The 24,298-nt window shown below is 54.1% G+C and overlaps 1 protein-coding gene, 1 long non-coding RNA gene and 1 other non-coding gene across 3 annotated transcripts; 1 reads left to right on the top strand and 2 right to left on the bottom strand.

Moving 5' to 3' along the window:
- The first annotated feature begins 1,491 nt into the window (after positions 1 to 1,491).
- On the top strand, positions 1,492 to 12,789 carry ST6GALNAC2 (ST6 N-acetylgalactosaminide alpha-2,6-sialyltransferase 2). Its single transcript, XM_058038897.1, has 10 exons — positions 1,492 to 1,707; positions 6,558 to 6,650; positions 6,769 to 6,826; positions 7,402 to 7,576; positions 8,281 to 8,446; positions 9,154 to 9,292; positions 10,119 to 10,222; positions 10,374 to 10,457; positions 11,015 to 11,114; positions 11,286 to 12,789. The coding sequence occupies exons 1-10, from the start codon at positions 1,583 to 1,585 to the stop codon at positions 11,451 to 11,453; spliced, it is 1,212 nt and encodes a 403-aa protein (XP_057894880.1). The 5' UTR covers positions 1,492 to 1,582; the 3' UTR covers positions 11,454 to 12,789.
- Positions 12,790 to 13,557: 768 nt separating this feature from the next.
- On the bottom strand, positions 13,558 to 17,320 carry LOC131092189 (uncharacterized). Its single transcript, XR_009115477.1, has 5 exons — positions 17,273 to 17,320; positions 16,591 to 16,676; positions 15,484 to 15,571; positions 13,798 to 13,922; positions 13,558 to 13,636 (listed from the first exon to the last, which is right to left on the bottom strand). It is a non-coding gene; the product is annotated as an uncharacterized LOC131092189 (long non-coding RNA).
- On the bottom strand, positions 16,740 to 16,815 carry LOC131092431 (small nucleolar RNA R38). Its single transcript, XR_009115496.1, has one exon. It is a non-coding gene; the product is annotated as a small nucleolar RNA R38 (small nucleolar RNA).
- Positions 17,321 to 24,298: the final 6,978 nt, after the last annotated feature.

Below are 24,298 nucleotides of genomic sequence, written 5' to 3' on the forward strand. Positions count from 1 at the left end.
ACACCACAGCCTTGGCATTTCATGGATGCCACCACGGTGCCATCCCCACACAGCCAAAATTCCCAGAGGAACAGGGCTGGCAATGGAGGGATCTGTAGTAATGGAAGCAAGTGGAGATTGAAGCCAACTCCTGTTAAAATGTGCTTTGCTTTTATCTTCCTTTGAACCTGTCTGGGCAGGCTGGAAAGGAAGTGGGGAGTGGTTGGATCTGAGGGGATAAAGGAGTGTTGGGGAAAATGCAGGCACAGTGGGACTCAGGGACAGGGGTTGGGCCCAGGTTTTGGGGCTGAATAATGCAAGAGGGTATTTGTGGAGGGGCTGGAGTGTGTGAGAGCCTGGAACAACACACAAGTGCTCAGGGAGCCATAGGAAAAGGGTTTGGATGGAGCAGGGCTCACCAAGTGCTGCTCCCCAAGTCTGGTGATTTCCTAAAAATCCAACCCCCCAAAATCCCTACAGCTCAACTGAAAAGGCTTGTTTGCCTGCTGAGTCCCTTCCCCCACTGCCACAAACATTTTGGTATGCATATCCTTCAGTTCACAGGCTGGTTCTTTCAGAGTTGAACTAAAATAACACCAAGATATTCTTTCAAAAAAGAAACTGGAGCACATCCTCTCCGAAAATACCAAAATAATTCATGCAAAATTTCCCCCAAACCCGTTCCTCCTTTTCTCCAGCCCAAACTCTTAGTCGAGCTTCCCACAAAGCCCTGAAAGGTTTTGTTTGCTGCAAATGCAGGCGATCCATTCAGCCAGAAAGTGGCCGGGGACCGGGGGGCACCACCCCGACTGTGTCCCCCCTCCTCTTTAGTGCCAAAAAAACCCATCAGTTTTGGGAGGGTTTTTTTCCCACCCCCCCCTCTTTTCTCTCACATTTGTGGGGTTCCCCCACATCCTGGAAGGTTTAGGGGGTGGCTGCGACTGGATGTTGGTATCAGGGTGCCAACTTCAGAGCCTGCAGTTTCAGAGCACAAAAAAACAAACAAACAAACAAACAAAAAATATAATAAAATATAATAAAAATATAATAAAATATAATAAAAATTTAATAAAAATATAATAAAAATAAAAATAAAAATAAAAATAAAAATAAAAATAAAAATTATTGAGGATGATGATGATTGATGATGTTGTTCGGGGGTAGCACCGCGGGGCCGCCCGGTGTCCGTGCGGTGCAGCCCAAACACGCACGTGTTTGATCGAAAAAGAAAGTTACAAAAAGGGGAAACTCGGCTTACGAGCCATGGGTAAGTGACGTTAAGAGGTGAAAAAAAAAAAAAAAAAAAAAGGGAAAAAATTTTTCTCAGTTCCCTTCTGGTCTGGGTAAATGTTTAATCCCCAGCTCGCAGAAAATGCAGCTCAAAAGTGCTTTTTTTCTCAGCAAGTCTGAACCAGTCAGCCTGGTGCCTCCTCCCTCCGGCTTTCACCCTCCCTCCCACCGCTTCGGAGGAATATCCCAGCCTGCTCCCGAGTGCGGCCGGGCTCCCGGGGCAGGGCGAGCAGAGGGGCCGGCAACTTTCTGTGCCCGGGGCTGGCTGCCACTCCCGCTGCCCTGCACGGCTCCGGGGGCTGAACTGCCCACCATGGGGTCCCCGCACTGGAAAAGGCTCTGCCTTCTGCTCCTGGCGGGTTTAACATCCTCCCTGCTCCTCTACAGTCACTACCGCGCTACGGTGGAGGCGCCCGGCAGCCCGAGGATCATGGCAAGGTAAGGGGCACGGGGGTGGGAGAGGGCAGGGAGCTGTGAATCTGTTCTGAATCGGGGTGCCGGTGTGGGTTCCTTAGGGCTGGTGATCCCAGCTCTGCCCCCGGCCGGTTTGGAGAATGGGCTGGCAGCGTGCTCGAAGGGGTCCTGGGTGCTGCCCGCGGCACCCCAAGCCATGGAGGCTCCCCAAGGGTCCCCACACTGGGCTGAGCCCCTGCAAGGGTTCGGCACATCGCGGTGCAGAGCAGTCCCCGCTGAGAGCAGGCACGGCCGAGCGTGGGCATCCCGCCGCTCCCGGAGCCACCGCGCGTTCCCGCCGGGCTGGGCGGGACCGGAGCCCGCCGATTGTCCCGGGCGAGCAGCACAATCCCAAGGAAGAACATTGCCATGGCCCCCAGGGAGCTGCACCCACCCGCCTGCAGAGGCAGGGCACGGCTGCCCCGCTCTGGGATCCCCCGCACCGCTTGCGAACTCGGGGCTGCAGCGTTCCCCAAACTCCAGCGATTCGCGGCTCCCCCTTTGTCTGCCTCCCCTGCATCCTCCAAACCTCCCGGAGCCGTTCAGAGCCTCCCCTGCCCCGCCATGGGGGTGCCGGGGAGCCCCGGTGGGTGCGGGGGAAGGAGCCCGCACAGCTCTCGGGATGTGGGACCCGCTGCCCTGTCCCCTCCAGCACCAGGTGCTGGGCCAGGAGGGCTCTGCGGGTGTCCCACGCCTCCCCCTGGGTGCTTTGGGTGCCATCGGCGTGACAGAGCCCAGCCGGAACGGGGATGCTGTGGGACCGGAGCCGGTCCTGCACAAGGTGAGATTTGCTGAGGGTGCAGCAGGATGAGCTGCCCTGGGCTTCAGACCTTCTCTCTTCCCCAGCTGGGAGCTCTCCATGCCCGATGCCACCGTGCCAAAGGCAGAGGTCCCCTCTCCTGCCGGGCTGGTGGGTCAGGAGTACCTGCAGCAGCCCGGGCTGGCTCTTGGCTCTTTGCAGCCTCACCATGGCAGCAGTGCCAGGGTTATCAAAACCTGCCCGGGGCAGTCACAGCTGGAGTGGGAGCAGCTCCCCACAAACAGCTTGATGTCCACAAAAGGGGATACTGAGGCCCATGAGGGCAGCAGAACATGACCATGGCCCACGCTGGAGCTGGGAATGGAAACCAGCCGCGCCCTGACACAGGGTCTGTGGGTTTGGAGAAAACCTATGGGATGAAGCAGGGAGCAGGATCCCCCCACCACATGCCAGGTTAACCTGCCTGGACCTGCCACAGCCCCAGGGCACCTTCCTTGGAAAGCCAGCCCAGCTCCAGCCCTGACTGATGGGACCAAGGGTCAGCTTGTCCAGGGGGGAGGTAACACAGAGCTGACCTGTGCTCCAGAGCCCTCCTGGACTCTCCTCTTGCCTTTAATTCAACCCCTAAAGCTAAACCCAAGCCAGAGTGCTGCCTGTTTGCTTCAGCTCCCTGTCTTTGGGGAACATGGCACTGTATGAGTGCTGCTCATCCCACAGAGCTGTGTCCCTGCAGGAGCTGGTGCTGCCCTGCTGGCCGAGTCCAGAGCTGGGACTGGGCTGGCCATTTCACAAGGCTGAGGTGCCCTCACAGAGCACTCATTCCTGCTCTGCCAGCAGGGACAGGAGGCTCAGAGTCCTCACCTGGGGGTGCAGGTTATTTGGTTTCAACAGGAGGTTTGTGTGAGCAGTGTCTCCATGCAGAGGTACAGGGGGATGAAGGGCATCAGGAGGGAGATGATCTCTGATGGATGGTGGCTGCTGCCAGCACCAGCTCACCCCAGGGCCCCCACAGCAATGCCAAGTCCCCCTGCAGTTCTGCACAAAGCTGGTGGCCCCATGGAAGTGGGCAAATGCCCTGTTCCCTGCAGAGCTGGGATGGAGAGAACCAAATCCCCCGGGGTTTGTCCCACTCCCTGCCCATCCATCTCTCCCAAACCCGCTGGGGAGCTGCTGGCTGCCCTCGTGGCTTTATTCTTAGGGCAGATGGGACGAGCACAGAGCTCTGCCCAGCCTGGCTGTGCCACTCCTGCTCTGCACCAGGCAGAGATGCTGCTGGAGCTCAGCCCTTCGTGGGGAGATGGAGCAAGAGCAGGTTCTTGTTGCTGTTTTGGCTCCCTCCAATGTTTCTGTGGGGCCCTGGGAGTATTTGCTGAAGGTAAGGCTGGAGTGTGTGCTCACAACACTCACACACAGCGTTATCTTCCGGAAATGAGGGATGGCCCTGGACCAGAAACGTCACATTTGTGAATGTCACAGTGGTGAGGGAGCACCCAGCCCTGGCTGGCTCTGCTGCCACCACCGGTGCCTGGGCAGCCACAGCCACTCCTTCCCACAGCCCCATTGTCCATCTGTCGGTCCTGGGCAGGATTGTCATCTTCTGAGTCAACCAAGCAGCACGAGGTGCTTCACCACATCCTGCAGGTGACGTCAAAGTGCTGGGCTCCCCGTCACAGCGCCGCGATGCTGTGTGCTGGGGGGCCTCCCCAGCAGGGTTTGGGCAGCAGCAGCAATGCTGGGGAGCTGGCTCCAGCACCCACAGCTGGCAAGCGAGGGCAGGGAGGTGCTGGCACTGAGTTATCAGCTCAGCACAAAGCCTGGAAGAAACGATGAGCAGGTGCCACCCACTGTGTCCGGCCATGGGCGGGGCTGGGGCACAGCTTCCATGGAAGGTCAGCAGGAGCCAAGGTGCCAGGCTGCCTGTGCCCACCTCCCTCCATGCTGGGCACAGCCAGGCTGAGCCCCTTGGGGCTCCCACAGATCCCTGGCAGCTCAGAAAGTAGTGCAGCACCCTCACACAGCCACTGCCCAGGGCTCTGCCTTGGCTGCCAGGGAAGGGAAAGGGAAGAAACAGGAGCAGGAGAGCTGGGGAGGGGCTGGGTGGGCAGAGATGTGCAGCTGGGGCTTGTGAGCCTCGTAGGAAGGGCTGGGAGAGGCTGCTTGGGTGCAGCTTAAACCTGGACATGGTGGGTGAGGGTTACAGCCTCAGTGTTTGATGGGGGCTGCTCTTCTGTGGCCAGAAAATGGGTGAGTGGCAAACCCAGGGGCTTTGCACACAGGGGCTTCAGTGCTTCACAGGAGGCAGCTCGGGGTTGGAGCGGGGAGGTTTCCCCAGTCCTGGTCCATCTGTTGGGTGGTGGAGGTGTTGATAAGCTCTGCTGCTGAGCACATGGGCTGGGGATCACCTGCACTGGGAGATAAAAGGCAGCAAGTGGGGCTGGGCAGCTCCTGCACCCCAGGGGCAGCTCCTGCACCCCAGGGCAGCTCTCAGGGCTGAGCCCACTCAGGGTGCAGAGCTGTGGGACACTTGTGTGGAGAGCTTTGCTCTGGGGGACATGCTGTCAGTGCCAGGGCTGGAAAAGCAGCTCCCAGCGTCACCAGCAGCTCTGGTACAGCCTCTGGTGGCCTTGTCCTTGCTGTGAGCAGACCCTGCACTGCCCCCTGCAAGCCAAGGGAAGGTTTGCTCAGGCTGGGCTGAGTTGGATGATGCAGGATAGCACCACAAAGGCCCTGCAGAAAGCTGCAGCTCTGCATCTCTCTGGGGTGGCTCAGTCCCACCTTGCTGGGCCCTCTTGAGCATTTCCCCTCCCTCCTCTCTCTGCCTGCTCAGGTGGTCTCAGGATGAGCCTCAGGGTGAGCTGGTGGGGTCCCACTGTGCTGTCCCCTGGGCTGTTTGGAGATGTGGGGGCTTTGCAGGGCTCTGCTCCTGCTGGGATCCTGACTTCCCATCAGGCACCAAGGCAAGACACACAGGCTTGATTTCAAAGCTGCCCTGCTCCACTGTTGGGGCTCAGCACCCCCAGCGTGCCCTGCCCAGAGCTGCCAGCGCTGGGATGGTGCAAGGAAGGTGCTGGGAACAAAACCTGCTTGGTGCTGCCCTTCCATCCACGCCTGGGGAGATGCTGCAGCCCGGGTTCCAGCCCCCAGGCAGGGTGCTGGGCTGTCCCCCCATGTCAGGCCATGCCCCCACAGTGGCACAGAGCAGGGTTTGGGTGGCAGACGGGTTTGGATCTGCTCCTGGGCAGGGCTGTGGGTGCTGCTGGTGTTGACAGGGGCCGTGGCAGGGACAGAAACCCAACTCCTGCTGTGCCCCTGTGCCAGGACACGCCGTGCCAGCAGGGCTGGGAGGGTGAGCTCCGCTCCCCACCTGCCTTTACCTGTCCCCAGGCTCCAGCAGAGATCCTGTAACAAGGAGCCCTTGTCTGCTCCACAATAGCCCCCTTCTGGCTGCAGCACCTGCTGCTGGGGGCTCTGAAGGGCCTTTCTGTGTGGGGATCAATGGCAGCCTGTTCCCCTCCGGTGGGCTCCCACCTCCTGCCCCCCTGCCCACCCCACTGCCCCCCCAGGGGCTGGGGCAGCTCAGCCTGGCCCCGTGGGGCTCAGGGCACCCCAAGCTGCTCAAGCCCTGCTGCTAATGAAGGATCAGGGCATGCCCCAGCTGCTCCCATGGCAGAGGGTGTCCCATGCACCCCGAGAACCTCCAGAGCCCAGGTGCTGTGGTAGAACAACTGAATGTGTCCTGCTGACCTGTCCAGTTTATTCCAGCCCGGTCCTCTTGGACTTGAGAATGGTGGGATGGTGGGAAGAGACAGAGAGGTCTCAGCAGGATTCCCCCAAGGCTGCAGGCTGTGCTTGGTGTGGTGTTTGCTTTATGGGAGTCCAGGAGATGGTGGCTGCACAAACCCTGTGTTTTGCAAATCCTCATCTCTCCACCTGCAGAAGGGCATGGGTGGGCACAGCAGTGGTGAAGAGGAGACAAATGGAGAGGTCGTGGTGCTGCCCTGCGGCTCTCACAGGGGAGGATGTCAGGGTGCTCAGTGTCACCTCCTCAGCCGAGCTCTCCCTTGTCTTCTCCCAGCTTGCTGCAGCCGGGGCCGCTGGTCCTGGCTCCCTCAGGGACACCACAGGGAGCTGGCAGCCACAGGTGGGCTCCTGGAGGCAGCTTGGAGAGGTAAGGAGGGGACATGCTCAGCCATCCTGGCAGGAACTGGGAGGCCCTGCCCACTGTGGGCTTCCCCAGTGCCCAAGCAATGGATTTTTTACTCTGCCATATGTTTCCCCCATCCCAGTGAGAATTCCTTCAAGCCCTCTGCCGAGCTGGAGGAGCCGGAGCCCAGCAGGAAGCAGGTAATCATCAGCACAGCACAGTATTGTCCATGGTGCCCCTCCAGCTGGGTTTGGTGCTTGAAGGCTGAGGAGGAGCAGCATCCTCTGGAAGGGATTTACAGAGGAGCAACCTTGTCCATCCACACAATGATTGTCCCTGCTGCCATTGCCCAGTGTGGAGGCTGCAGCAGCATCACCACCCCCTCCAGCCCCGTGACTCCTGGGCCAGCAGCCCAGGCTGGAGACTCGTGGGGATGGACCCAGGCCCTGAGGGGAGCTGTTCCTGTTCTGTTCTCACAGAGCAGAGCCCTTTAATGTGTTGCCCACCCCTGAAGGTGCTGAATCTTTCACACCCTCAGGTGACTGTGTAAGCCCCAGTTCTGCCAGCCCCACTGAGCTGGCTGCCAGAGGCAGTTTTGCAGCACAAAACCAAGGCAGGAGGCAATGCCCTGCCTGGGTGACCCAGCAGAACATGTGATGGACAAGGAGCATTTCTGTCCCTGGGTTTGTTCTCACCTTGCTGAGGGGTGGAGGTGTCACAGGGAAGGCAGACCCAGGCTGGAGACTGAACAGGGATCCTCCTTCCTCCCTCCCAGCCCAGCCCCTGCCTCCACTCTGTGATGGCCAGAGCAAAGGCAGACCCCAAGTTTCGGGAGATCTTCCACTTCAACACCCCGGTGCTGATGTGGGACCAGCACTTCACCCTGGAGACCTGGAACAGGCTGAAGACACGACACGTCCCCTATGGCTGGCAGGGCTTGTCCCTCGCAGGTACAGACCCAGCTGGGGTGTGGGGCAGCTTGAGGGGACTGGGGAGCCCAGAAGAAGGGACTGAAGATGTGGGACAGGCAAGGAGCCCTGCAGAGGAGCCAGGAACGTTGATCTCTTCCCACCCCACCTCCTGAGGCACAGGGTGCGGCTCTTGCTGCATCTTGTGACATTTTCCCTGAATAAAAGCTCCAGTGTTGTCCTTGATTATTAACTGGGGCCGGAGGAGCTCAGACAACCAGCTCCATTGTTGTGCATGGAGATTGTTTCCCTTCCCACCCCAAACCCACTCTCTGTTTTCCCTGGCAGCTGCCACCTTCAATCCCTGGGCTGGGAAGTGCTGGGAACAGCGAGCAGGAGAGAACCAGTGGCATTTGCAGAGACATTGTCAGGAGGGGATGTGGCCAGCACAGGCAGCAGCATCTGTAGGGCTGGGGCAGGAGATACCTGGATGCATCCTTGTGCTTTGCACAGCCTTGGGTGGGTGGCCACTGTTTGTAGCAGGGTGAGGAGCATGGGGAGATAAGAGATACAAGGAGGTGGAGAGAGATTGGGCCTATCTGGTGCCCCCATATGTCATCTGCAGACCTCTCTCCTGCACGGAGTGTGTGCTGCTCCTGGCTGTGCCGTGCCAGCTCTTGCACATGCTCCCGTGGGTTGGCACACACCTTTTCCCTGCTGACTGCTCCCATCCTGCTCCATTCCAGTGGTGGGCAGCACCCTGCAGCTCCTCAACGCCTCGGCCAACCGGCAGCTCTTCGACAGGGCCGCCTTCCCCGCGGGCTGCGTCCGCTGCGCCGTGGTGGGCAACGGGGGCATCCTCAACGGCTCGCGGCAGGGCAAGGCCATCGACAGCCACCACCTGGTCTTCAGGTGAGGGGGAATGCCATGGGTGAAATAAACACGGGCAGGAGACCTTTCTCCTTTTTAATGCCTTTATTGAAAGTGATCTGGGGTGGGGAGAAGTGACAGGTCCACGCTCACACCGCCGCTGCTCCCAGTAGTGGCTTGGAGGAGGAGGAAGAGTTTTTCCTTTGGTCTGTGGGCAGAGCTGGGAATTCCATCCTCACATGAGCACCAGGAGATTCCCTTAATTTTCTGGTTTAACATTTGAGGTCCTCTGTCTAGCTGACATCCTATAACGTTAGGGTGAGGGGTGAAAGGGTCTTAGCAGATACTAGATTCTGTTCCTCACATCTAGGCATCACATCTATTTCATGTTAGCTCATTGTTTTTAGGGGTTTTTGGCTAGGTTTGGTGAGGGGCTTCTCCTGTTGCATGCTGGTTCTGAGGTCTCCTCCTCTTCACCGTCCTGGTGCCATCCTCCAGGAAGCCAGTAGGGTGCCACTTGACAAAAGGGGGAATGCTTAACCATCAAGGAATTCTTAACCATCAAGGACAGGTAGTTAACAAAAATGACAGGTGATTACAATAACAAACAGTTAGAACTCCACCCTGGCAGCAACTAGCCCAACCTGTGAACTCTGCAACCTTTAAAAAAAATGGGCAGCTTTTCTACTCATAACAATGGGTGCTGGGAGATGCTAGCCCTGGACACGTGTTCTCTGCTTTTCCTGCAGGCTCAATGGTGCCGTGATCAAGGGCTTCGAGGAGGATGTGGGCACCAAGGTCTCCTTCTATGGCTTCACAGTGAACACCATGAAGAACTCCCTCATCTCCTACGAGGAGTACGGCTTCACCCAGGTCCCCCAGGGCAAGGTGAGACCCTGAGGGCTCATTGGGGACTTGAATCAAGTTGTCCCTTCAGGCTGGGCTTGCTTCTTGAGACCTTCTGTCTTGGTTTGGAAAGAAAGGTGTCTGCTAAGGAAGGCAGGAGCCTCCCCTGAAATGGAGAAAATGAACCCCCCCCGCCCTCTGAATTGCTATAAATTTGAAATTAAGGGACTCTCAGGCGACAAAAATTATGGGAGCAGGAAATAACAGTTCTTTAATAGGGAAGAAAATAAAAGGATAAAATAAACAATGCAGTGAACTAAACCAACACTGACAGAGTCAGAACACAGCCTGACACCCTGTGGGTCAGGGTGTTGGCAGCAGTCCCATTGGAATTGTGGCTCAGCCCTCCTGCAGTGTCAGGGGTGGTTCTGCTGGAGCAGGGATCCTGGAGAGAAGGATGTATTCTTCCTCTGAAGATCCAGGGGAAGAAGAGGCAGCTGCTGCTCCTCTGGGGAATGCAGTGGAGAAGCTGTGCTGGTGTTCCAGAATCTCCAGATTCTATCCAGGTAGGAATGCTTGGCTCCTCCCTCTGGGCTCCCAATGGGATGCTGTAGTTCTTATCAGCCATGCAGTGACATTCAATAGCTGTTATCAGCAGATGTCCCCTACCGAGGGAGGAGTGATTGTGGTCACTCAGAGAGAGATAAGGAAAACTGCCCACTTGACAAAAAACAACTGCCATACAGACGGTAACAGAATACATCTTGCCTTGCAATCTGGAACACCTTCCCCCCATCTTGGGAGCCCTCAAGCGTGGGTTGTGTCCCTAAACCCCCCTCCAAGTGCCCTGTGTGTGTCCCTGCTGCAGGACCTGAAGTACATCTTCATCCCCTCGGATATCCGGGACTACGTCATGCTGAAATCGGCCATCCAGGGCAGCCCGGTGCCCGAGGGCTCGGACAAGGGGGACGAGTGAGTACCTCCCCAAGATCCCCCCAGCACCCCCAGTGATGCAGGCATGACTTGTCTGTCCTCTCCCCACATCTGTCCCTCCTGGGATAAACCCCAAGGAGCTCCAGGACTCCCATGACAAAGTTCTGCCCTTCTCCTTGCCTTGCTGCAGCCCAAAGAAGTATTTTGGACCGGAGGCATCTGCAGAGAAGTTCAAGCTGCTGCATCCTGATTTCCTGCAGTACCTGACAGCAAGGTGAGTGTGATGAGCACTGTGGCTGCTGTCTGGCTCTGCTCTGGGCTAGGCTCAGACCATCTGCTTCCCTCTCTGCTCATTCCAGTACAGACCAGTAGCTGCCCAGCACCAGAGTGCAGTCCCAGTCTCTCCCAGACACTGGAACCACCCTGCCCTGCTGTTTGCACACAGGGCAGAGGAGTCTCCTGCCATTCCTGTTCACTGCAGCACAGCTCACACCCCCTCCTACACCTCCCCATGCACACCTTGGTCTGTTTCCCCAAAACAAATTACATTCTGTTTCCCCAAAACAAATTACATTTTGTCCCAGTCTAACAGGAGCAAAGGTAGGGCCCAACGGGATGGTCTCTTCCTGCCTTTTATGAAAGCAGGTGCCCATGCTGGGGTGGCTCCAAACAGCAGAGAGGTGCCTTTTACCAACCTCTGAGCAAATGAGAGCCCTCGTTTCACTCAGTGCTCCTGCCTCACTGGGCACTGGTGTCACTGGAGAGGGCTGGCTGGCTCTGGGGACTGCAGGGCTGTGCCATCCCCACAGCCACCGTGTCCCCCTGTGCCAGGTTCCTGCGCTCAGAGCTGCTCAACACCCAGTACAGCTCCCTGTACATGCCCAGCACCGGCGCCCTCATGCTCCTCACCGCGCTCCACACCTGCGACCAGGTAAGGGGTCACAGGGCCACTGTTCCCCTGGGGAGAGGGGAATCCCCCCCCTTGGCTGCTGTGGTGGCTGTCCTACAAGTCCCCTGTGCCTGAAGGGAGTGCTGGTGGTGATGGACCACCTGAGGTGAAGCCTTGACCCTTCCTGTGTCTGCCCCACCTCCTTCCCCACAGGTCAGTGCCTACGGGTTCATCACAGCCAACTACGAGCAGTTCTCAGACCACTACTACGAGGTGGAGAAGAAACCTCTGGTGTTTTATGCCAACCACGACATGATGCTGGAGGCAGCGCTCTGGAGGAGCCTGCACCGTGCAGGGATCATCACCCTCTACCAGCGCTGAGGCTGGGAGTTGCCCACAGGGCCAAGTCCAAGGACTCTTGTGGCTCTTCTCCTTTCTCCTGAGGGTCACCTTCTCCCTCCTGAGGGCTCTCCCCAGCTGGCCAGCCAGCCCACGGAGCAGGCTTGCTGCACCACAGCCAGCAGTGATGTGAGGATAACGGGGAAGCTGGTGCTGGTGGAGGAATGTTGCATCTCCTCGGGGATCAGTGTGATGGAACGTGGCCTTTGGGGCAGCCAGAAGCACCACAGCACGTGGCTGTGCCCTGCCAGCCCCATGAGTGTGGCTTTGGGGCAGCAGCGGCCCCTGTGGAGCACAGGAGGGGCAGGGTGATGCTGAAGAGGATGCTGGAAAATGCCCTTCACTTTAAATGCTCATCACCATGGTGGGACTGCAGCAGGCAGGATAAATCCTTGCACTGGAGCTCAGGTGACAAGAGGTGACATGTCTGGGGAACACCTCTCTCCAGAAAGACTGCAAAGTCCCAGCTGTGTGTGGATGTGTGCCACGTTCCAGAAGGATCTGTCTGCCTCCCTGGTCAGTGGCACAGAGAGCAGGACAGACACAGAGGGCCCTGTCACTGTTCCCTTCTTGAGGTTTGGTGTTTTCTGACAAGGAAGGGGCTCAAAAGCCATCAGCTCCAAGGAGGGTCACAGCAGCTCAGCCAGGACACCAGGATCACGTCCAGGCTCCGAGCAGCCCAGAGGTGACACTGGCCTGGGCCATGTGTGTGTGGCACTGGCTGTGTCAGCCTTTCCTTGCACAGGGACTGCGTGGTGCCTCTGAGAGGCAGCCCCACACCAGGTGGGTCAAAGTGATGGTCACTCCTAATTTCCTTCCCCAAACCCCAAGGGAAGGGAGGGTCCTGAACCCTTCAGCTGTCCCTCAAACACCAGCACTGCTCAGGGAGACCCACCTGGGGAGGCTTCTCCAGCTGGTGGGGGCTGGAGACAGAGCAGTGTAATCCAAGACAATTTCCCACTTTGTGTAATTACATAAATGTTGAATGATTGTTTTCCCTAACACCTGTTTTTGTTGTTTTGATGAACTGGGTGGGGTGAGACCCCCCCCTTTACCTCCCACAGCAGAGGAGCAGTAACAGGGAGCAGAGACTTCAACTGCTTCAGAGGCAGACAGGGATGGAAACCAGTTTAAATCATGGAGACTCAAGACTTTTAGCTCTTAGCACAGCCCTTTTCCACTTGGAATGCTATTTACTGTACAAGGTTGGTGCAGAGATGGCAAAAGATAGCCTGGCCCTGAGCCAGGGAACCTCCAAACCCCCTGAAGCTCCAGCAGGCTGCTTCCAGCTGGTTCACAGACTCAGATTAGGCTCCAAGCCTGTTCCAGATGTAAGCTCTAGCCTGGGGCCCATCTTGTGTTCCCACGTCTCAAATTAACCTTTGTTCCCATCAGAGCCACCCTACACTGGTACCACAGCAGCCTGTCAGGCCTGTTCTGTGTTCCCAAACACTCAGCAAAACCTTTCGTGACACGAATGAGCCTGATCCTCACATCTCCTGGCCAAGACACCCTGAAACCTCCTCAAACCAGCCCTGGGCAGGCCTCAGGCGACATCAGCAGCACGGTGACACTCAGGGCAGGAGCAGGATGGTGCTGTCGTGGTGCTGCAGTCCTGCCTGGAATCATCCAGCTCACAGGCACACCAGGAACCAAACACTGGGACCCACAATGAGCACCTTCCTTTCCTCTCTCAAAAAGGCACTTTCCTTTCCTCTCCCAGGCAAGGGTGGAGCTGGTGTTAACTCCATTTTAAGGACTTGTTCATGGCTGTATTCCCAAGCACACCACAAGAACCATTTGGCACCAGACCTTAGCCATAAGTTAGTTTTGTCACACTGTTCCCATGAACACTTCTGGGACAGAATCTGCTGACACTGAAGTCTTTGTGTTATCAGGTTTGCAATGAAGCATAAGCTCACAACTGCCATTTCAGGAAGGGTTTTCATCCAAAATCCTTCATACCTGCACAAAACCATTTCAGTCCAAGAAGAATCAGAATCATTACAGTTAGAAAACACCTTTAAGAGCATGGACTCCAACCTTTACAGAAATAACCAAATAAAACCCAACTTCGACTCGTAAGATTTTCCACAACTTATTTTATTCTGGAACAGAAGAAAGCAGGGAACCACTTTTTCCTCCAGCCAACTGTAGATCAGGTCCTGGTGAAAAAAAAAAACAAAACAACAGTATCAGAACAGCTGAAAAGTTCCTGATTTGCACTATTTAATCTGGAGTACAGGTCTCAGGAGACAAAACTTTGCTCCCACCCAGGCCAATGGCACCAGTACCCAAATCCTTTTTGGTTTTAATGGTCCCTTACCCATGGTGTGGCTGCAGCAACCACTGAGCAGTGAGGAGGAGCCTGTGGCTACACACAAGTGGCCATTTCATGACATATCAGCAGTCATTTGTGACATCCAGTCCAGAAGAGTCTTCCTTCTAGATCTGTAAGAAACCACAAACCAAGGCTGTAACTGTTTTCCTAAAAAAGTCCATTCTGAAACAATCCCTGCCCTTCTGATCTCAAAGCACTGAGTAGCTTTTATGTGTCCCATTTATCCTCAGGCTGCCTCTCCACTTTCTTTTCCTTTGGAAGTCAAAAGCTCCAGGTGCTTGCTTGTCCCAGTGCCTGATGCTGTCTGGGAGACAGGTGTGCTGTCAGAGCACCCCAATGCCTCATTTGTGGTGCCATTCCCTCCCCTTTCACAGTCCCAATGACATCCCTGTCACCAGCCCTGCCGGCCTGTCAGAAGCCATTATTGACCTTCTGCAAACAAAACCAAATTCTGCTCAATAAAGCATAAAATCATTTAGCAGAAGGCAGCTGTCAGCTGCCCAAGACAAAGTGCTGTTCCAGCCTGTGTGTTCAGTGACTGTACAGCAGGGGAGATAAAAAATGCCTTTCTTATCTGCCCTTCAACTTGTCAATGTTTGCACAAGGAACTTGAAAGCTTTTTGCAGCTCTAAACTGTGCTATGACAACAGCAGCTCTGCAGCTGGGCCTGGGACTGCACCTGGGCATGCCACATGGCACAGGGTGGCAGGACAGGGGACAAACTGTGTCACTCTGGTGCCACTCACACCTACAGGGGACAGCCTGTGTCACTCTGGTGCCACTCGCACCTACAGGGGACAGACTGTGTCACTCTGGTGCCACTCACACCTACAGGGGACACACTGTGCCACTCACACCTAAAGGGGACAGCCTGTGTCACTCTGGTGCCACTCACACCTACAGGGGACAAACTGTGTCACTCTGGTGCCACTCACTGCTACAGGGGACAGGTTGTGTCACACTGGTGCCACTCACATCTACAGGGGACAGACTGTGTCAGAATGGTGCCACTCACACCTACAGGGGACAGATTGTGTCACTCTGGTGCCACTCACACCTACAGGGGACAGGTTGTGTCACTCTGGTGCCACTCACACCTACAGGGGACAAACTGTGTCACTCTGGTGCCACTCACTGCTACAGGGGACAGGTTGTGTCACACTGGTGCCACTCACACCTACAGGGGACAGATTGTGTCACACTGGTGCCACTCACACCTACAGCGGACAGACTGTGTCACTCTGGTGCCACTCACACCTACAGGGGACAAACTGTGTCACTCACACCTACAGGGGACAAACTGTGTCACTCTGGTGCCACTCACACCTACAGGGGACAAACTGTGTCACACTGGTGCCACTCACACCTGTGGACTCTTTGCAAGGGACAGGGGACCCACTAAGGGAAGCATGTGAGCCTCAGTGGACACTTTCCTCCTCAAGCTGAGTGTCAGACAGGGATAACAGCACATCACAGGCTCAGTGTCTGTCCCAGCCCTGGCTGCACAAACCCCTCATGTTCCCCAAAACCACACACACAGTACAGGAACACAGCTGTTCTCCCTGGGATTTTTCCTGGGAAACCTTCAGAGATTAGGCTCTGCAGGCCTGGCATGTAATTAATGAATTAAAAATAAACAACACACAACACTGAAGAATTCAATTCTCTTACCAGCCTGAAGCCAAACACAGCAGCTGCCCTCTGGCCAAAGCTGTCCTTGGGCAACAGCAGCCCCAGCATTCTGCAGGACCATTTCCTCCTAAATACACGTTGCAATGAACACTGTTAGCAAAAGTACTTTATTTAAAGTCAATTTTATTTTCCTCACCTTTCCTGAGTAAAAAAACCCCAGCACTGGATCACAGAGCAAGAATTAGACAGAAATTCTCCATTCAAAGACAGGAAACTTTTGTGTCACAATCTTAGCAGAGCAGAAACCTGTCCCTCAAGACACAGAGGAGCATGTTTGCCAGGGGGCTGTCTCATTCACAGACAAGAAGCTTTGGGAGGTGGATGCTGTTTAAATCCCTGCTTAGGGAAGCTCTGAGATGTTGGTGGTTTGGACCCTTTTAAGCTGTTTCACCCTGACATTCTCCTCATCTTCCAGAAACTTCCCAGCCCAACTTGTTCCCTGCACACAAGAATAACCCATCCATCCATGGTGTCTATGGGTTTATCTCCAGAAATGCATTTATCAGGACAGGCACTTTTCCCCAGGTGAAAGCTTCCTCAGGGTGTGTCCTTCACAGGGTGACCCTTTGGGGCAGGTGAGCTGCACCTCCCCAGCCCCAGCAACCTGATGCAAGTTTGAAACTGTCCCAGAGCACCTCCAGGCAGGCAAACAGAGCAATTATTCTGTCACTAGGTCTATTTTTGTGACAGATACAGTTATGAGATGAGCTGTGTCAAGTGTCTCCATAATGGGCTGTCATCCAATCCCTCCTACCTCTCATCCTTCTACTCTGGCTCATCTCTGACCATGCTGACAAGCAAGTGCTCTGCTGGGCACCAACACCAGTAAAATTCCCATTCAATCCATGCTGCTTTTCAGCTTGTGCTCTGTGCCAGCAAAGGGCAGCACACTCAGGTGGCAGCTGTGACAAAGCTACAGCCTTTATTGGCTTAATTACATTCATCAAGCTGTTGGGCTTTTATATCCCCTCCCAGGAATTCAGGAGGGTATAATTTGAGACAGCAGAGCGAGTCTTTCTTTCATAACCCCCCTAGAGGAGAAAAAGAAAACCAGACTATGCCAAGGCAGATGCTGCTGTTTCTCACCATTGTGAAGGTGCACTGTGGGTAAATCAGCTCCCCAGCCAGGGGAGTGTTTCTACCTCTTCTTGACACGGTGTCATGCTCTGAAACTGAGAAAGGGGACAGAGTTAGTTCAGGTACCAAATCACTCCTTTACCTTCGTGTCTCTAACACTGAGTCTCAGAGTTTACACTTCCACAGAGGAAAGATCAAATTCAGACAGGGATAACTTTTATCATCATCACTAGCTCAGCTTCCAGAACAGCTAAAGAGTAAAGGGCCACCCCAAATCGCAAATCTGCTCTTGCCCTCGTGGCTGTCACGCTCCCCAGCCGGGTAGCACCGATGCCCGCGGGTACACGCGGCTGCCCGGCCCGCTGAACCCGCCTCGGGGTGCCGGGAGACAGCCCCGGCTGAGGCGCACCCGCTGCCCATAAAACGCTGAGCACGGCTCGGCCAGCCCGCGGTTCCTGGCGCAGCCCCGTCACGGCAGGGCCGGAGCCCCCTGGCCTTGCTCTCTCCGTCCACCATGGCGGGGAGAGGGGCCACTATCCCGCCTCCCCATGCAGCCCTCGAGCCCTCGCCGCAACCGTACGGGCGGTTCCGACAGCGTGCGGGAGTTCCCCGCACACCATCCGGCCGTCCCCGCGCCCCTCGAGGCTACCGTGCCCGCGGATGGCGGCCGATGGCGGCCGGGCCCACTCACCACACGCAGCTTCGCTGCCATGCCGGCTCAGAGATCGCAGGGAGAGGGGCGGCCGCGGGGACTCATGGGAGATGTAGTCCTGGGCCGTGAGGGCGCATGGGAATTGTAGTCCGGCCCCCTGAGGAGCGCGGGGGCTGACGGGAAGTGTAGTCCCGTCCCTCCGGAGTAAAGCGCGCTTCTGCCCCCCCCATCCCACTCCTTAATGGGATTTACTAATTATTTATTAATTCTTCACGTCTCCTGTTCATTAGGGACACACGTATAATTGTTCTTAGTCGGCCAAATGCTTCAAAAGGCTGAACATGCATCAGCTCATGGAGGAAGGGGCTAATTAGCTGGAAATCAGGGATTAGTCAGAGATTATTTTGTAAATGTAGGTGCCACGCTTTGAACTAGCAATGATTCCAGGATGTGCTTTAATTGTCCTTTGCTGTTAAAACCTGATGTGAAATCCACAGGATCCTATTTAGCTTATATACGAAACTATAAATGAAATTATAACTTATACATGAAACTATGGGTGGTTGTATTTAGCTCGTATATGAAGTCAGTGTGAACATCAACAAAGTGCAAACAGAACCAAGGAGAAGAAACATAAGAACTGCTAATATCTACATTCTGCCCCAAATGTTTATCCATCCTTGTGATAAAGGGCTCATGTGAATGGGAATGGAGAAACAACAAACCAGAATCTGAAAACAGCAAAGTCTGAGCACAGATGCCAACCCCAGTGCCACCCCTGAAACGTCTGGGAAATGCAGGATTCCTGGTCCCTGGGGGGTTTGGATCAGAGGTGTGCTCACCCAAATTCCCACATTGCCTTTGCCCTCCTGAATGGCCATGCTGTTTCTTAGTTTATTTCAAAAATTCAACTATTGTAAATCAAAGGTGACTCCGACGAAGGGGAGAGAATGATACATCTGATTCTATTTATATCAGAAAGCAAATTAATTACTTTATTATACTATACTATACTATATATATTTCATCTAAACTAAATCTGCCAAGCACGCACTCTGCACACATCTGCTCACGCTGCACTGAATCTTGTGATTCTCACCCAACAATACACACACACAACAATACACACCACACACACACTCCTGGCCCTGACAGGCCAAGGAAACAAAACATCCTCCCTTTGGACAAACAATCTCCATATTGCATTCTGATTTGGCACAACACAGGCACAGCAAGTGATAAGAACTGTGTTTTTCCCTTTCTCTGAGGTTCAGAGAATGGGAATCTCAGAAATCCTTGAGAAGAATTGTGCTTTGCTTTTATCTGTGAAGAGAAATGTGGCAACAGTCAACAGGTTGCAGGAGGCTTTAAAAAAATATTGCAAGAAGACTGTAGGGAGATACCAACATGCTGTTATAAATAAATAAGCTGCTCCCAGCACCAGCAGCTGGCTGTGGTGTTCCCCAAAAAAATGAAACCCCAAATGCTGTCCTGGCTGGGAAGAGCAGCCTGCAGAGAGTCCTGGGCTCTGATATGAGCACACAGGAGTCTCCCTGCCCCACAGGAGCTGTGGATTGAGTGTTTGGCCTGGCAGGAAGGCAGATGATGGTAGAGATCAGCAGTAATTCACACAGCCTTCGTTGAAGCAGCCTTTGCTCCGTGAAGATTTGGCTGGCAACCTGCCTGGCTGCCTTCAGCTTCCTAAAAAAGCAAATATAACCCATCTAATTCAATGAGAATTAGCCCTTCAAGGCCCCAAGGGAGGCAAGTTTTAAAAAATAAAACTAAAATCCCCCTTAAGCAGAGTTCAGATCCCAGAAGGAGAGAAGATGTAACGTGGATGTGCTGAGGGATTTGCCATTATCTTGATTTTTTGGTGGAAGCTGCTCAGCCCACAGAGCCCGTGTGTGCCTATAAAAGGATAAGCTCTGCCAGGTACCAAATAATGAATGGACTCAACAATTAAAACTCGGGAGAACAGCATGAGCTATGTGAGCAGTGGATTGGATGTAATAATTCATGTTTGCAGTGCACGGATAATGTTTCCAGGGATATCTTGGAGTCAGAACAAAGACTCTGGGTGAAGAGGGATAGCCCTTGCCTCGCCCATGCCCACGCTTTCCTAATTCTCTGCAGCTTTGCCTGGGTGGGAATTAATGGAATTTTCTCAGCTCTTCCCTTTAGAGGGCGACCATGACCCACAGATCTCGGGCATGGAGCCTTCACCGGGAGCTGCAGGGTAAGGCAGAGCCTCCCCGAGGTCACCAGCATGTGGTGGCTTCTCTGAGGCTCTGAGAACCTTCTGAGACGTGGAGGAAGTTACAGCCTGGTCTGAGGGTTGTGTTTGAACACACTGTCCTTCCTCAGGCAGCTGCAGGGCTGCTCCCAAGGGCAGCTTGGACGTGATTTGGATGGATTTCCTTTCCAATCTCCATCAGTTATGGTGTTTTCCTGCTCCAGTCTCTGAAAGGCTGAACAAGTAAGGAAAGCTATGAAAAGGGCATGTAGATCTAGACATGAACTTCTAGGGGCTGCTCTCAATTTCCCTGCAGAGGATTTGGAGGAGATTGCTTCCTCCCATAAATCATATGAGAGATCAGTATCTGACAGAAGAGGGAAGGATGGAAAAACAAATGGAAATCAATGACAGAGCCACTCCATCTTTGGCTGGGCTTTGATCCCATGCTCAGATTGAAGGACAAGGTCATCTCTCAGTTTTCCACCCATTTCTTCTCTTAGCTGCCTGTAAATCCCTCGAGGGAGAAGCTCTCCATGCTTATTGACAGTAATTTGATTTCCTCCTGATTTCCCCTCTGCCTGCCCTGGTCCCACCCTGCAGACAGGGCTCCACAAAGCCTGGAGAAACAAAACATCTGGGGCTTCAGAGATGCTTTGCTGTGGTTATCTTTGACATATGGCCGGGGTGTTTGAACCCATTGAAGGCAGACCCCAGCCCCCTGCCAGGCTGCAGTGCACAGAGCACGAGGAGATGCTGAGTGCAGGGATTGATGCTTGTTTCTGTCAGGAATGCTGGGTGCCCAACAAAAAACAGCCCCTTTGGGTAAGGCTGGAGATTGCTTGCTGGTATTTCAGGTGCCAGATTTCCAAGAGAAAAGATATATACTATTTAAAAAGGAAAAAAAAAAAAAAAAAAAAACTGCCACAAGGTCTTAAATCCTGGTGTCAGTTGCTTCAAATCAGCCCCCTGAAATGGCAGAAAGGCTCTTTGGAGCTCAGCAGCAGACAAGCAATGTCTTCCCACACAGGACAAGGCACACTGCAAACAAAACATCCTTCCCTGCTCCTGGCAGCAAAGCTCTTAAGCCTTCATTTAATATTAAATACACGTTTAAACCTAAGCCCATTTCTCAGCATGTCTCGTGTGCTTATGTAGAACTTCAGCAGGCTCAGGAAGGCTCTGCTGTAACTGGAGGCCTGTGCACTGAATAACAAGAGCTTTATGCTTCCAGAATATCTGTGCAAACAAGGGATGGCTTCTCTGGGATGGATTCTGCAGGTTGAGAAGAGAAAATGTTCCCCTTTCTCCTGATGGTGCAGAGGAAATTGCAGCTCTGGCCACTCAGCTGTTCCTCCTGCTTCTCCCCCTGTTTCTCACCCGAGTTTTGGGCACAGTGCAATAAAGCCAATCTCAAGGTACTGTTTTTTGAGTGCAACACAGAATGGATCTTGAGGAGATTGTGTCAGTGGGGTGGAGTCAAGCTGATCAACACTTTTTTTGATCCTTCAGGTCTGTGTCCCAGCCAGGCAAAGTGGGAGCCAGCCAGATTCTGTTCCCAGCTCCTCGGAGGAGCAACCAGAGCAGAGAACACACACAAAATGTTCCAATGGCAGTGCATGCACAGATAAATCCTGGGGCCAGACTGATGCATTTGTTGAACAGTAGCAGCAGGCATCCAGCTTCTTCATGGATGAGCATGTTTAATTGAAATATACACCCTCTGAGCGTACCCAGAGATGTGTACAGCTACACAAATGCTCCCAAAGGTAGCAGGAAAACTTTAACATTGTAAAGCTACTGAGACCAGGAGAGAGATTTCCTTTTAGGCCAAGTTAGATGAGCAAGGAAAGGAGAGTTGTCCTTGCTTTGGGCAAAGAGATGGATCCTCTCTCTATTTTCTGTGTCAGCCTGAGCAATTACTGCTTAGTAAGCAGAAAGGGAGTGAGTTGGTATAAAAATACCCAGGTAATATTAATGGGAAACTTATCAGGCCCTCTTTTATCAGTGTTTCTGTTTGCTTGGATTACTTGGCCATTGGTTCAGCGCTCCCCATCTGCACTGTGCTGTAAGCAATATTTCATCTATCAGGCTCAGATACCAGAAATATGCTGGGCACACACGGAGCAAACAACATTTTCTTGCAAGTAATTAGCATAAGCTGCACTGAGGTCAAGCAGTTGTGTCAGAGCACAATGCAAATCAACATTTCTTCCTGCTGCAGATGGAAAATGGAGAATTGCAAATGCCATATCTCCAGCTCACCTCTTGCTTCCCACCATTTATTCCAGAGGAAGGAGATAATTGTCTTGAGGTACTTTTGAGAATAGCATCTCTGCTGCTTTCATTGCTTAATGGGAAAAAACATGTTTAAATGATGAAAGGTCACATCATTTCGGACCTTTTGGTTAATTTTTCTTGCCCTTGTGCAGGGAAAGCAGGCCAAATGCCTAATTTGACCAAGTCTGAAGGTAAGCTGAGGATTTTCAAGATGACAGAGGACAGCTGGTTAAAGGACAGTGGTTATTCCTCCTGCTGCCTGTAAAAAGGTTCCTTGAGAACAGTTTCCCTGTGACATCTGCTTGAAGGAGCCCTGCTGCAGGGCATCTGACCAAAGGCCACCCAGACTCATGTCATTTTCCCAAGAGATGTCCAAAAGGAATGCCTAGGGAATGCAGGAGCAGTGATTACTCACAGTACATCTCCCAGCACCTCTGCAGCCACCGGCCACTTGAGGGGTGCAGATTCTGAGGGCTGGAGGTCAGCTCACTGCCCCTGCTGAAGAGCCTGCTCTGGAACAGAGATTTCACTAACTTTGATCAGTGAATCTGTAGCAACCATTCCCTCCTGTGGGGAGGAGAGGGACCAGCTTCCTTTTGTTTGCTCCATGTCTGGCTCCTGGTGGTTTTGTTTGGTGGCCCCAAGTTCCTGTACAGGCAGAGACCATAAATGGCCTTTGCTGTCAGCCCTCACTGTAAGGGCAGAACTCATGGATCTACTTATCCCAGCTCCGTCTCCAGGCTCACAAGTGTGATTTCTTCAGAGCAGATCAAAGAGGGCAGTGGTGTTTTAAACCATTGTTTTCCTCCAGAATGTGATCCATCCACTTGCAGATGGCTTTTATGGTCTCTAAAGCCTCCCATGGATTAGCCTGAGTTTGGCTGTATGTAAACATTTCTCCATCCCACATCCTGCTTCCACAGCATGTCTCACATTCACTTCTCTGTCCTTTCACTCAATCCAAACATCCTGCAGCAAGCCTCCAGCCCTGCTGGACAGCCTCCCTCACTGCCTTTCCCCACAGGTCGCAGATAAAGCTCAGCGAGCCCAGCGCAGCCCCCAGACTCCTGGAGCCCTGCCTGCAGGGCAGAGAGGCTCTCTCGCCTTTCTCCCTGACCGAGCTGCCACCGCCGCGCTGCCGCCGTGCTGTCGCTGCAAGGTCGGTGTGTCTTTAGCCGTCTCCCCCTGCGCTTCTCGAGCGCTCTGCTCTCTCCGCTCAGCTGTCATCTCCTCGCTGCTGAAGGAGGTGGGCGGGCGAGCACGCTCCGCGGGAGACGCTCATCTTCCACAGCGCCCGATGGGAGCGCTCAGCTGCTCCGGCATCCTCCTCCTCCTCCTCCTCTCCTCCCAAGGTCAGCCCCACCGTGGCTGCCTGGGAAGCGCTGCTGCGGGGGGCTTGGGGGGTGTGTGGGGAGCTGGACATGCACCCCTTTATCCCACCGCACGCTGCAACTCTCAGGGTAATCCTTTCTTCTGGTTTAGGGGGGTCACGGGGGTCCCTTCTGCCGGGGCAGGCAGGGGGAGGCAGGGGGAGGCAGGACAGCGTGGGTGGCACTGTCACAAACCACAGCACCTGGCTGTCCAGAGGTTGCATGCAAAGTGCTGCTGACTCGGAGCAGCTGGCAAAAAAACCTGGAAACAGCCCCCTTCCACCCCAATCATTATTTAAACAGTCTAAAGGTCTCTGTAAATGTTTAAAACAACGTGGTTGTGAGGGGAAGGAGGAAAGACAAACAAGTTTGCTGTTTCAGCTTTGCAGAAACAGATCTTAATTTTTTGGCAGGGTTTTATTCATCCAGAAGATCCAGCTGCTAGCCCGCTTTGGGAGACTGCAAATTCACAATCACTTCTCAAATATCCTCTTTCCAGAGGCTGCAGTTTGGCATGGGCACCACCTTTGATGCCTGTGTTTGGTCAGGGCCTCATGCCAAAGGATCCCTGCTCATGGCCAGGGCACCTCAGCCAGGAGTCAGTGGCTGTGAGTACTCACTCCCAGTGATGTTTTGCTTTCCCAGACCAAAGATTTATGGTGGCCAAAGCTCAGCAGCAGCCAGGGAGCTCAAAGCAGCAAGGTGCTACGGGCTGGCTGACTGCTGGGATACCTTTGCACATCTGAGCAGGGCAGGAATCAGGAGCCCCCCCTGTTCCCTGACCTCTCCCAGGTCCAGCTCACTGCCCTTCCTTCCTCATCTGCCTCACCAGCACTGCCAGCACCTGCTGCATTACCACAGCAGAATCCCTATGTAATTCCTGTTTAAATACACAGCTGGCACCATGACTTCAACTAATTCAGCTTTTTGCTGTTGAAGAGCTGGAGCTGCATCCTGGTTTGGCTCCAGGCTGAGAGGGAATTGATCTGAAGCACTGGGCATTGTGGGCTGCTGGAGATCCATGGCTACTCTGCAGCCTCCCTGCAGATCTGATGCCCTGGGTCCCAGATCCCAAAGCCTGGAGCATTGGTCCTGGAGCAGGATCATCATTGGTACTCTCAGGGAAAGGAGGGCATCCTGCCCAGCACGAGGGACACTTTGGACTGGGAAAAAAGAGGG

The sequence above is a fragment of the Melospiza georgiana genome, chromosome 21 (assembly GCF_028018845.1).
Source record: "Melospiza georgiana isolate bMelGeo1 chromosome 21, bMelGeo1.pri, whole genome shotgun sequence".
Lineage (NCBI taxonomy): Eukaryota > Metazoa > Chordata > Aves > Passeriformes > Passerellidae > Melospiza > Melospiza georgiana.

What these genes read in the sequence shown, in the direction of transcription:
- ST6GALNAC2 (XM_058038897.1), top strand. Translation starts at nt 1,583, where the DNA reads ATGGGGTCCCCGCACTGGAAAAGGCTCTGCCTTCTGCTCCTGGCGGGT. An exon ending in GCAGGGCTTGTCCCTCGCAG is followed by an intron (nt 7,577 to 8,280) that starts GTACAGACCCAG and finishes GCTCCATTCCAG; the next exon opens with TGGTGGGCAGCACCCTGCAG. An exon ending in GGCTCGGACAAGGGGGACGA is followed by an intron (nt 10,223 to 10,373) that starts GTGAGTACCTCC and finishes GCCTTGCTGCAG; the next exon opens with CCCAAAGAAGTATTTTGGAC.